This window comes from Morone saxatilis, unplaced genomic scaffold (genome assembly GCF_004916995.1).
Source record: "Morone saxatilis isolate NCDOM2014 unplaced genomic scaffold, NCSU_SB_2.0 Contig2, whole genome shotgun sequence".
In the NCBI taxonomy this organism is placed as follows: Eukaryota; Metazoa; Chordata; class Actinopteri; family Moronidae; genus Morone; species Morone saxatilis.
Window position 1 is genome coordinate 6,302,641 of NW_023339762.1, and position 13,779 is coordinate 6,316,419.

The 13,779-nt window shown below is 41.5% G+C and overlaps 2 protein-coding genes across 2 annotated transcripts in view; both read left to right on the top strand.

The window, feature by feature from the left end:
- The window catches only part of asz1 (ankyrin repeat, SAM and basic leucine zipper domain containing 1), a 27,983-nt gene extending 26,268 nt beyond the window's left edge, over positions 1-1,715 (top strand). Inside the window, exon 13 of the mRNA XM_035665062.1 lies at positions 1,290-1,715. Coding sequence (XP_035520955.1) covers positions 1,290-1,448 — 159 coding nt within the window. The 3' untranslated portion in view covers positions 1,449-1,715. The remainder of the gene's footprint in view (positions 1-1,289) is intronic.
- Positions 1,716-3,581: 1,866 nt separating this feature from the next.
- wnt2 (wingless-type MMTV integration site family member 2) overlaps positions 3,582-13,779 on the top strand; it is a 15,987-nt gene continuing 5,789 nt past the window's right edge. Inside the window, exons 1-4 of the mRNA XM_035665063.1 lie at positions 3,582-4,044; positions 5,075-5,295; positions 9,711-9,988; positions 10,122-10,386. Of these exons, the coding sequence (XP_035520956.1) occupies positions 3,962-4,044; positions 5,075-5,295; positions 9,711-9,988; positions 10,122-10,386 (847 nt within the window). The 5' untranslated portion in view covers positions 3,582-3,961. The remainder of the gene's footprint in view (positions 4,045-5,074; positions 5,296-9,710; positions 9,989-10,121; positions 10,387-13,779) is intronic.

Below are 13,779 nucleotides of genomic sequence, written 5' to 3' on the forward strand. Positions count from 1 at the left end.
GCCGATACCGATGCCAGCATTTTCGGCTGTATCAGAGCAATTTCCGATACTGGTATCGGAATCGGAGCAACTCTAGCTTCAATAAGCTGATATTGTGTCCAAAGTATATGTGTTTCAGATTTTTATGAAGCCTTCAAAACCCTGTTCAGTCACATTAAGTTCTGTGTCAGTGTACAGGTAAGACTCCTTGAACCAAATAATGAGTGATGATTTGGCTGATATAGTTTGAAAGCCCCTCCTGGAATCTTAACGTACGGAGCACCAGCCTCCAGTTGGTTGTGGGTAGTTTGACTGTGACCATCCTGTCAAGTGTGAACACACGCTGGTTCCCCTCATGCAGCACTCATGAGGCAGTTAATGCAACCGTGCACACTGTAATTCCCCAAAACATTTCTCTGCAAAAAGCCCCGAACACAAACTTCTGAACCACAGAGCCCGGTTACCTCCAAACACCTGATAATGCTGGTCTTTCTTTCACATCATTGGCTTTAAAATGTGACTTGCAATGCTGGTGCCTGAATCATAACACCGTCTTCTATGGGTGAGAAGCTATGACTAGTATATTCCATTGGGTTATTCATCCAAACCCGAGCTGGAAAATGAGTTTTGCATTCTGGAAATTTGGAGAAGTAATCCAAGTCAAAGGTATTGATCTGCATATTATCAGATATTATGGTCATTTGGTGGGTTAGGAGACACTTAAATCTCACCATTCTCAATATTTTTTGCTTTGGCATTCAGGCTGCATTTGTGTCCTGTGGGAATGACGGGAAGTTGTAGAAATCTGGGTTCTTTGCCAAACCGCAAGTTCCCAAGTCACATTTACCAGAAGAAAGCTGAACTTGAACTTGTGTCTTCAAACTTTCTCACATGACAGGGAGTCAGTGTGACACTGTGTTACCCTCTTACTTGAGGGTTTATGAAAAGCCTTATTCCAACATGAGTTGACCATGACCAAGACTCGACTCTCCACTTGGCCGTAGAATCCTTGAGGATTTGGCACAGGAAGTTTTAGTGACTCAGGTTGGCGAGTCATGCTGTGGTGGTGCGATGGGACCAGACATGCCCTCATCCCCTAAATGAGCTGGTCTCTGTTTGATTCCCTCCCAGTAGTAACTGAGTTGATATTTCCCAGCCAGTCAAGGTTTAACTGGCCTAAAACTGTCCAACCAGTAAACTTCCGTAATCCAGACTGGATTAAGTTAAATGACCTGCAACCCTTCTACTTCCTGCTCTAACCACAGGATTTGGTGTGTGTTTCTCATGTGAATCTCTCTCCCTTCCCTCAGATGGACGAGGCTGTAGATTGCTGTCGGCTTCCTGAACCTGGTTCCCGCAGCAACCGGAGGATGCGGTCCGTGACCAGAGTGGCACTGAGCGCGCTCGGAGCCACTTTTCTCTTGTTCCTCTACAAAGCTGCCAGCGGCAAGGTGTCCCTGCAGATGTAGTGGAATGACAGTAGTGTCAATCAGTTAGTTAATGAGCTCATCATGATATTAGTTTTTGATGACTGTAGGTAATAAGTTGGATTATTGAAGGACTGATTTATTTTAGGAATGTTAATGTTTGACAAGACAGCATTTTTATTTTTGCTGCTCTTTGGTTTTCCACTTTGCTGTGACTTGTCTTTAAGTTTGGTTCTGAATTCTTTTATGTTTAAGGATTTAAGTGAAAATTAAAGTTCCTTATGAGGAACAATTTATTGCATAGTCAAATTGAGAATGGTTTCTGTTTTCAGTGCCTGGAAAAAAAGTAACTTGATTTTAAAATGTAAATTCTGAGGTTAATATCAACCTCATGTCTGGGTGTTGAATATGGAGGTGGAGCTTGAGGTAAAGATTGGATGCAGGGGGGAAACAGCTAGCCTGGCTCTGTACAAAGTTGAAAAGAGAAACAAATCTGCCCACCAGCACCTCTGAATCTCACTTTTTAGACATCCGTACTTGAACAGAAATGTAAAAACAACCATTTGTGATTTTGGGCATGTTGGAACTATTGCTTGGCGAACAACATCTTTAGAGGCAGTGACTTGAACCATTACATTTCAATTGAGGTATGTATTAGATAGACAACGCCTTGATTCTTGAGCGTTAGAGATGTTCTGTACATTTTTTGACTTTTGAGGCAGCTTTCAGTCTTTATGCTAAGCTAGTTGTCTCCTTACTCCAGCTACATTCTTAACCCACAGACATGAGAATGATATCAATCTTATCTAACTAAAAGAAATGCAATAAGTGTATTTCCAGTGTTTATTTATTTGTTTCTTTAAATCCATAGTGCTGTGGATCTGAAGAATCCTGTTTCCCAATCTCTAACCATTGTAGCCACCACCTATGATGTTCAAATTCAGGAAACTTTTTTTAAAATCCAGAAATAGAACCTCAGAAAGATAAATTCTTAGAGAGTATTGATTGATTGTGAGTTATCAGCTTTAAGTGAGTGGAGCTCAGATGACCAGGTCAATTAGAGTCAGTCTCTTCAGGCCATCACCTGACTTTACATTGTTAAATTGTCTACAATTACCGGTCTTTTTCTTCTTAAAAGCAGTATGGCAGTGAACAATTACTCCAATTACACTGGATTCATATTACAGACTTATCACAGCTACTGCTGCTGCGACAACAAAGTGGTGTTCAATGGGCTGAGAAGAGCAGAGAGAGCGCTTTAAATCTCCTTGTTGTTTTATGGTTTTCTTCCACGGGGATCATGGGAAAAATCCAATTTGCCCATTAATCTCATCTGGTCAGGGTCTCCGGACCTCCAGATAGACCCGGGCCAGATCAAAGATGGAGGAAATACCGTGTGACAGCGGCACAGATTTCCCCAAGAGACTTCAAACGGACCGTGATAGATAATCCAATTGAAATTGACACATCACCTTCAGATGCTGGTTTGGTGGAATCTGTGCGTAGTTTTTCTTTCCCTGCGTTTTTTTTTTTTAAACCATCATTCCTGAGTTATTAGTAGGACTGAGTGACGGCTTGTATAAGGCTGTAAAATAATGCGTCATGCCTGGGCATCAGAACTATTTGGTACCTGTGTGTCAGTGGGTATGGCAGTGTGCTGTCACCTTCACATTAATCCAAATTTCATTCTACGTTTTAGGCCTTAATGAGAATGAATGCCCACACACTGTATGTGGGAGCCAAGAGGAAGCAGAAAGGGAATTCTGGGATGTGACTGGATAGTTTGATGTCTTATTGTTTAGCACTAAATACAATGACCACTATGCAGCCCCCCTTTAAGTTCTGAAAATGATCCTTAGAAACTTTAAAAAGTCTTGTGCGTAAAAGACACGGACCCTGTGCCCCAGAAGTTACTATCTTTAATTTGTGCGCAAAAGTAATCTTCTATAAGTTCCTGGGCTCCGTGCGCCACACAAACCGGTCCATCTGCTCCACGCTGTCCCCTGAAATTGAATCTTAAGCGTTTTTTTGCGTTTTTCTGGTGACTGACAATGGCTGAGTGTGCCGGCTCCCTCCTTGGCCGACGCGTCGGTGCAGTCTGAGTGAAGAGCCCATCAGCTTGGACCACATCTCAGAGCAGCGGAGCTCCGGTCTGGACGCGGGCCAAGCCTGTCTGGTGTCAAACCAGCCTGAACAGATACTCTCAGACATCTCATTTCTTCACCTCATTCCTGAGACGGGACTCTGCCCACCCCTTGTGTAAAGCAATTTAAACCTGATAGCTCATCATCTCCACTGAAAATATTTGCTGGAGTATTAGACAGTCGCTCTTTACTTCTTCCTCACAAGCACTTTGCCACCGTGCACAACCCGAGCCCGGTCATGGCTTTTACGCGCAAACCTCCGTCCTCCGACTGTCCTGTGATGGTATATTTTTTATTCCAAGCTTGATTTTGGAGTTTCAGCAAATTCTGACTTCTCTAATATTTTAATATTTCTCTTTCATCCGTGGAAATGCTCCGTCCAGAACCATAAAGGACCAACGTTTGCTTAATATGAACTTATTGCCAAGTGGAATATGTTTTTATTTATCGGTAGCAATCTGCTGGCTGACGGCCGAGGTCGATGCGTCCTGGTGGTAAGTACTGTGTAGTGTTTTTACATCTTTATTTAATATGAAATAGCTGAAAGCCATGCGCTGAATGCATGGCTTTCTTATTAAAATGGCGGAAAATGCGCTCCAATGCTGTTAAACGTTGTTTAATTGATCTGCGCATCAGACTGTCTGACTTTATTATCTCGGGTATTGTTTCCTTCCTCTGTTTGATTATTTAAGAAAGGTCTCTAAATTGCCTTTAAAACTGTTTCATATATTTTTCCTTTTGTTAATCACAAGTTTCACAGTGACTAAATTCCCTCTTTGGTTTTCATAACTGTATTTTATAAAATACTGAAGTTGAGGACTGAATGTTTTGGGCAGATAGGTTTCCAAGATAAAGTCACATGATATCATTTAATTTCTCTTTATTTGCTGTCTTTCTCTTGATTTTTCTAATGAATATTTGCAAAGTTTATGTTTCCAAATTCCATGCTTCATACTGCCTGTGATACTGAGATGCTGTTTGGACGGATAATTTCCCTCAGTTCGTTTTTTCTTGCTGCTCTGGTCTTCCTTTAATTGCTGAAGAAAATCCCGGCAGCCTTGCAAGTGTTCAAATTCCCTGACAGTCTTTCATCACCTTGTTCTGCAGGTACATGGGAGTGTGGACTTGTTAGGAGTGATTTCAACACATTTCTCATGAAGACACCTTTTTGCCTTGTTATTTCTTTGTCTTTTCCCCTAGTTATCTGTGTCTGCTTAAGTTAAGTGTGCAACAACCCTGCAGAGCTCTATACTGCAGCTACGTGGAAGTGCAGCCATATATTGAGTTAGTTTGCACTTTTGTTGATAGAATTAGTCCAACATTTTCCTTAAATTTCTGTCTTTGAGATCACTGAGAGAAAGTGGTGACCAAATTGTGTGTGTCTTTCATCCGTCCGCCTGTCCAGATATTTTTGAACATGTATTTTTCCACGTTGCACTTTTCCCTTCCTCGATTAATGATTCAAAAGTTTCCCCAGATGTTCACTAGTTCAGCTTTCTCTCTGTCTGCCTCTCCTCTCTGCAGGTACATGGGCACCCTGGGCTCCCAGGTGATGTGCGACAACATCCCAGGTCTGGTGAATAGGCAGCGCCAGCTGTGCCGGCAGCACCCGAAAGTGATGCAAGCCATCGGGGCCGGGATGAAGGACTGGATCTCAGAGTGCCAGCACCAGTTCCGCAACCACCGCTGGAACTGCAACACCACGGCCAGGGACCACAACCTGTTTGGACGCCTGCTTCTACGCAGTGAGTGGAGGGAATGTTAGAACCAGGAGGGGACACTTTGATTACTTCAGCAAAAAAAAAAAGTCAAACTAGTCAACTACTTTAAAGTTTTAAAAAGCTTTATCCTGGAAAATGTGGGACATCAGGGAGGGACTGTCCTTTATCTAGAGGATCTGAAATCAAACCTTGTCCAGCAAGCATCCTGCCTGCTGAAGTGTTCTTGAGCAAGTCACTGAGCCTCTATCAGCTCCATGGCTGCTGTTCTGTAGTTGACCTCTGACCCCTCAGTAGGACAGGCAAGAGACAAATGAATGTTTACCAGGTTTAGATTTTATAGTTTAGTCTGTTACTAGACCAAATGAAACCGTGTCCATTGGTAATACCTGCCTCACTTTGTCTCAGTGAATTATGTCTGTAGACATCAGATGAAAGTTGCATTAAGCTATTCACTTATTGTCTCTCTGTAGTTGTATTGTTGGAAAATTCTCATGTTGAGATATTGTGGTTTACAGTTGTAAGTATTTTTTTTTTTAAATCTGAACTTATATTTGAAAATTTTAAAAATATGTTGTTGTAGGAAAACACTAAAAAACATTTAACTCAGTGTCATGAGCGTAACTTTAGAACGTGGTTTTGAGAACATCAGTACTGAGGTAATGCTGTGATAATTACAGATATATTACATTTGTCCTTATTGCTTAACCTTGCAGTAAATTATATAAGGAGCGGGGATGAGGTGCAGAAAGTGTGTGTAAAGCGCTTATTTATGATATGACTCCAGGGGCTGTCAGGTGCCTTAAACTCTGCACGGCTAAGAATAGAAAGTTATTGACTAGATTGCCTGCAACAATATACAGTGCGCTGGGTCGTGTTTCCAGGTCATTGTGTGCTGCTGGCACCTTTTGGAATTGAATCCCTGCATCATCTCGTGTGTTACAGCCCACCGATCTGTTTGCAGCGACAAACATGTTCGACCGTATGCCTTAACTTAACGCTGACAAATCTAAACAATCGGTTGGTTTTTAAAGTGTCGGGTAGATTTACTGCGACACTGAGGCTTTCTGGGAAACGGATAGTTCCCTCGCAGATATGTTCTCTTTTTCACAGAGGTTGGATCACATTCCATGCCTCGTCTCACTTTACAATTGTACATTTATCACGTCGGTGCAGCCGACTGGTTTCTCCATCAGTCCGTTCTTGTGTTGGGTTTTAACACACTCAGTACTTTATTATAACGATATTATCAGTTCTGGTATGCAGATTTAGTGCTGAAAAGATTGGTTAACGGAAGAAAAATAATTGGTGACAGTCTGATCATTAATAAATTATGTAAGACATTTATCAAGCAAAATTACTGTATAAATCCCACAATAGCCTTTGCCAGTTCCAGCTTCCCAGGTGTAAGAATTTTCCGCTTTTCTCTGTCTCATATAATTTTTATAGAATATCTTTGAGTTTTGAACTGTTGGTCGGACAAAACAAATAAACTGAAGACATCACCTTGGGAAACTGAAAACATCCTCTACAGACTAATCAATAATGCAAATAATTAATTGCAGGTTTATTACATACATACATATTATTACAATTAAATAATAAAAAAAGTTTACATTTTTATCATTGGTGTGTTGGATACACTCCAGCTACTGTCTCAGCTAGCGAATTACTCTCCACTCAACTCGTTCAAATGAGAAATGGTAGAAATTTTGACTTTTTCCGAACAAATATAATCTCCTCACTTTCAACATCCACGTCAGGTCATTGCCGCTGTTTATCTTCATTCATTCTCTTCATCATTTGCAGAAGAAGAGACTTGATTTATTCAGCATTTCAAAGTCAAGAGAAGTCACTTTTTGGGAGACTGTAGTATAAAATAAATGTTATGCAGTAATCGGTTTAATCAGGGACTGAAATGAGTAACTGCCGCTGCCTGCGATAGACGTGGGTTCTGGACGTCCTGTCAAATTAGACACGTCACTGTGCGTCTCAGCAGCTAAAATCAGTCAGTATCTCCTGTGAGGACGTGTTACTACAAGTCATAATCTTATTTTATTGCCACTGAAGGATCATCAGGACCCGGCGGCCTGATGTTCCTCTCCCATGCCCCGAGATTTAACCTGCGAGGCGGATCCTTCGACTTAGTCTGTTTCATGTCGGGGCCTCTAATCAGCCGTGTGGTATTCGGACCTCCCAGCCGGGCCCCGGCCGTGTCACACAGCATTATCACGGCACATCGAAGCCCCCGTCAGAAGCTCCTTATTGTCAATGTCAGCGGGCTAATTTCAAACAATTACACAGGAGTTTTCTCTCTGGTGTCGTGTTCTCTCAGCGTTCTCCTCATTAACCTCGTTAGGCACACTCAACTTAGCTGCTGGACTGGGGCGCGCACAGAAACACACACACACACACACACTGATATCACTATATGCAGGCTAGGTGTTATTTGTAGTTTTTCAGTATTAGTGCTAATACAATTACGCATACCAATCTTTTTTTTATACACTGCTTTGAGAGACATCTGCAAAACCCTTTTTTAACAATTTGACATACATTAAATACATTTAATCTTAACACAAGCAGCTGACAGGAACTTTGCTTAATAATAAAATAGTAATAACAATTTGCAAAAGTTCTGATGAGTTTTAGTAAAAATAGTATAACAAATAAAATGTCTAATTGTTGTAGGTTCAAGTAAAGTAAAGTAAGGATTTGTAGCTTTTCTCTTGTTTTATTATTATAAACCGCATATATTTGAGTATTTTAGCTGTTTTTCCAAAAGGATGCAGGTTTGGTTTTAGATTTAGGGGGACACAGTGAAGTCAAAGGTCTTGAGTTCTGCCTATGAATACTGTTTTTTGAATTTATTGACATTTATATCAATCTAGAAAATTTGAAATTGTACAATTATTGTGCTTTCTATAACAATAGTCTAAAAAAGAGAGAGTCAAATCAGAAATAGGGTATAAGTAACCTTTCTTAAAACCACATTTATTGTAATTAATAGAGACCTGATACTTAATGAAAGAAGATTTAGTTTTACAAATATCAGTACTGTTCTTTGCCCTGTTTTGGGTTCAACTCCAGTTCTAAAGTAGTCAACTGTAAATTAAATATATATGAACATAAATGATTTTGTTTTCCCCTGTTAACGTGTTTGCACTAGTTGTTCTGGTCCTGAATTTTGTCTGCAGGTGCTCTTAGGTCGCCATGTGTCCACATCAGGCTCCACCAATTTCATGTTGAGGGCAGCCTGTTTGTAATCCGACAGATGAAACCCCTGCAAAAGTGGTTCAAAAGACACTTAATGTTGCTCTGAGTACATAGTAATAACTGAGAGCATATGAGCCTTCTCTCATCTAGATTATGATGACTGGACAGTAAGAGGACATCTTAGACATTCAGTTATTTATTTCAATGACGCCTTTTGCATTATTTTCTAGATGATTTATGATTTAAAAAAATATCCATTATTACTTTTAACATGTCAAAAATACACTTCTTTCATCGCTATCACTTTGTGTGTCTTCACCTGTGTCATAACTTTGTAGCAGAGGTTATAGACACACACACACACACACACACACACCCTTTGCCCCAGCCTTTGATTTCTCTCAGATCTCTCATCAGTTACATGTAGAAGGAGATAAGGGTTCTCTATCAGGGCATTTCTGGTAAACGTTGGCTGTTTATCCATCTTGGAGGTAGATGAAGGGGTTTTTTTCTTGCATGAAATGAAAGCTTTTAGCAGACAACAACAAACACGGTTCATACAGGTAGCAGAGCTGGCCAAACATTTGAAGGATCTCTCTGTTTGTCATGGCTTGGGAAAAGCCAAATTCAAGTTCAACAATGTATCAAACACTGAGCAATGATAACCTTTCATCGTCAAGGTCTTTAGATTGCTCCGATACAATTTCAAGTAGATCCGGATAATCCTGTAGGAGAAGTTTGTTGAAGTACATTGCATGGAAATTGCAAGAATTGTGCATTTGTTGCACCTTAAAGTCAAAATGGCGGACTTCCTGTTTGGGTATGTCTCTAAGAGGCTTTGTTTAGAAATTATACATGTGCCAATTTTTGTTTATCTCTGTGCCGTGCCATCGGGTCTGCTTCATTGAAATTTTGTAGAGCCGTTGTCGACCCATGTACAAGAATCTTATCAGATGTACGTTTTTGACACTTCAGACATGTGTGCCGCGTTTCATACGTTTTTGAGTATCTCTGGCCCCTCAAAAAATAAAAAAATTAATATTGAAATTCACCATGTCGATGGTGTAGCACCAAAACCTACAAGCTTCATAATACAGCATCATCAAGGTCTTAAGGCTTTGGTAAACAACTAACCTTAAAGACCTTAAGACTTGTATTGTTGACTGAATTTGTTGGCCTGCCTTGTTACAGATGTTACAGATGAACATTACCTCCTTTCCCCTCAGGCAGCCGCGAGGTGGCCTTCATGTACGCCATCTCCTCGGCCGGTGTGGTCTACACTTTGGCGCGAGCCTGCAGCCAGGGCGAGCTGGACTCCTGCTCCTGTGATCCCACTAAGAAGGGCTCATCGCGGGATGCCAAGGGCTCTTTTGACTGGGGCGGCTGCAGTGACCACGTGGAGCACGCCATTCGCTTCAGCCAGGCCTTCGTGGACGCCAAGGAGAGGAAGGAGAGGGACGCCCGAGCGCTCATGAACTTGCACAACAACCGAGCTGGCAGGAAGGTGAGGAAACACCTACTTAAAGGATTCAGTGTTTTGTCTTCGCTATCACTAGATTTTAATACCTGCTGTGATATTGAGACTGTGAAGATCGAACTTTGACTTACTTCCTGCTCTCTCCCTCTCTCCTCGCCAGGCGGTGAAGCGCTTCATGAATCTGGAGTGTAAATGTCACGGCGTCAGCGGGTCGTGCAGCGTTCGGACCTGCTGGCTGGCCATGGCCGACTTCAGGCGCACTGGCGACCACCTTCGCAAGAGGTATAACGGCGCCGTGCAGGTGGCCGTTAACCAGTACGGCACTGGGTTCACTGCCGCACAAGCACACTTCAAACGACCCAGCAAGAATGACCTGGTGTACTTCGAGGACTCACCCGACTACTGCATACGGGACCACGAGTCAGGTATACACCTTCCAACCTTTATCGCTTCACTAAATGAATCAGACTGCGCTTGTAACTTGAGATACACTCAGCTTTCCAGGAAGCGTAGATTTGGTGATTTGTAGGTCAAATGATGTATAGACATCCAGATTACAATCAGGTGACATTTGTGTGAAAGGTTAAGTTTTAACTAAACTGGCATTTTGTACTCTTAAACGTTCCACCTGAGTTGAGATGGCATTATTCTCACCTTCCCAAATGAACCAAACCAAAGAAGAGTTCAAAAGAATCACTTCAACATGGCTGGTTGGTGTGAACACGCTCTTAAAGCAAAGGAGAGGTGTGAACAGATTTGTCATAGGGGTTTTTAAATGCTTGAGAACAAATGTTGTGGTTGAATTACACAAACAAAACCTCCAGCAGTTTAAACGTTCTTGGCATCTCAGACCTGCCCAACGTCCACTATTGCTTTCTGTAACGTGACAGAACTGGTTCCAGTATGTTACAGCATCTATCACCAGTGTTTAGCTGCTAACCAACAGGGAGGCCCACAGAAACCTAAAGTTTACAGTTCAGTGTTGAGTTGGTTCATTATGTAAGCCCTTGATTATTTGTGGGGACTTGAAAACTACGTGCTTCTGTTTGATGAGGGAATCACAATGAGCATGTGGTAGTCGTTCCTGTAGAGATCAGAGGATATCACGCCAAGGTGACTTTTGAGTCTTTGATCAGCCCTTGTTGGTGCCAGCATGTTTTTTTAGGTTCACTTCACAGCCAATGGCATCCTGTAATGTCTCCAGTGTGTTGTCTCAGCATATTTCTGTTAACCATTTCAAGTGACAAATATTTTTTACAATGTCATGATGGAGGCAGCTTTCTGTCTCTTGCAGAGTTGAGGTCGGAATCCTTGTTTTTTTGCTGACACGTAGTTTAACTGAGTTTGTCCCTGCCCGTCACACTTTGTTACAGTATCTCAGGAGTGAAAATGCATACAGAAATCAACCTGAGGTTTCATTTGTGAAACAGTAGAATGTCAAAACTGCATTACTGAGGAGGCAACGAGACCACAGTGTTACTTTACCTCCGATGTTGGTGCCCAGACACGGGTGTCAAGATAAGCCGTTAAAGAAATGTGTATCTAAGTGAGTGAAATCTGTGTTTATGTATGTGAGGCTTGGAACAAGACAGTGAGTGTGAGAAGCAAAATGTGTATGAAAACTGTAGGAGAGAAAGAAGTGTGTGTGTGTGTTCATAGTGGAGGTGGATGCCTGTCAGGCAGCAGATGATCCGTGGCGATCGGGTGTCGGCCAGTTTAAGACCCATTACACACTTCTGTAGGCTGAAACCTTAGAACACCACAGATCACTATAAATCACCACCACTGGAAAAAAAACCACCACACACACAACACAAAACAACCACCACCACAAAACTGAGGGCACAAATTGGCCTGCAAAAAAAGAGGCATATTTTTTTTCGGGGCCAGGGTTGAAAATCAACACAACATACACAGACACACACACAGTGGTGGGGTTTACAGTGTTTTGTGCTTTTCCGAAGTCTTCTCCTTCCTTCTTGTCACCTCACTTAAAATGAAAAACACATTCATCCAAAAACACTATTTTGTTGTTGTTTCTTCCTGTTCAAGTCTGCTTGCAGTTGAGAGTGCAGGTTGATGGGAACCCCCCTCCCCCTTTCTGTGTTGCATTGTCATGGCTCCCCCTGAAACAAAACTTATATTTAAGTGAAATTTAGTGACAGTTGAACGCTTTGATTTGCACTTAGCTGCCGCAGATCTCTGCACATGAGACATATTTCTTTCTACACTTAGAAGCCAGAGGAAACGTTGGATGTTGTAAGAATCAAACCTGGGAATTGTCTGTCACGGGAGTCTCATGTATTATGTGTGCAGTAGTAGAAGTTATCAGGCACCGTCATGGTCTTTTAGGTGCTAAGAGAGTTTTATGACCTTAAAGAAGCATGAAGAATTTTCAGAAGCATGGTTTTAATTTAGAGGGTAAGACTGTTTGATGTTTGGAGATAAAAGCTACGAGAATGTATTCTAGTCTTGGAGCATGGGAGACAGTTCTTGAGTTTTGGGAGTTTTCAACTGCATCTGCATCACAAACCCCATTTACACCTGGTATTAAAATGGGACCTGAACCCGAATATGTTATCCAGATAATCCAGATAATAACCAACGATCCGATCTTGCCTTTGTATTTACACCTGGTATTTTTAATGCATTGTCATTATCCTCGTTGAGGTCAGATCGCTCTCCTCCAGAGCAAAAGTTGCGTGTGAGTAATTTGAGGTGGCCGCAAATCAGCACCAGACTCACTTAAAAAAAAAAAAAACTGTGATTTTTTTAGGGGAAACTTTATAACCTTCATGAAACCCTGTCTACAACATATCCCTAATAGTTTGATTGCTCTTGAAAATGTCAACAACCTATATTCTATGTTAGCTAAAAGCAAATCTCTGCATTTACACTATACCTAAGATCCAATCACAATGCGAGTCAGACTACCTCCAGATGTGGTCAGATCACATTCGGATCATGTCACATTTACACTTTGCATTAACATGTGTTTTTCCCTATCTGGATAACATACAGATCACATCTGAATAAGAGGTGTATACAGGATCAAAGTCCTCTGGAGCTCAGGTGTTATCACCTGATTTATTTATTCAGACAAGAAACATGGAGGGAGGGAGAGGGTAACAACATGCAACAACAAGCTGGAATTCAATTTTTATTATTTCATTATTATTATTATTTGGGCTTTTCATTGACTCTATTAAATAGTAGCTGCTGAAGAGTGACAGTAATGGAGAGAGAGAGAGAGAGAGAGAGAGAGATGTAGAAAATGGCAGCAGGTTGGAATCAGATTGAGGTCTCATGGGACACACCTTCTATCAGCTGAGCTACAAGGGCACCCCAGTTGACTGTTTTTGGTTGTTGTTGGTTTTTTTCAGGCAAAAATGACCAACAATCCCTAGTTCCAGCTTTGTAACTGTGATGATTTGCTGCTTTTTTATGTGATAAACTATTCAGATATTTGGGTTGGGTTTTTTTGGACTGTTGGAGAAACCAAGACGGCACCTTGGCTTTAAGAAACTGTGATGAGCATTTGTCTTGATTTTCAGACATTTTCTAGACTAAACTATTAATCAATTTATTGAAAAAATAATCATTAGCTGCATACCTACTTTAGACAATCTGAAAATGGCCTCACTGGGTTCCTTAAATCCTACTAAAATCATTTTCCCTCTAACCTCCCGATGGATCTCTGGAGGTCTTAGGGCCTCCTTCGGGGAACAAGTAGAGGCTTCACAGCAGACCTGAAGGCTTTATGTGCTGTGTACATGTAAGCAGGGTGAGGTAACACACACAAACACACACAGTGTTCA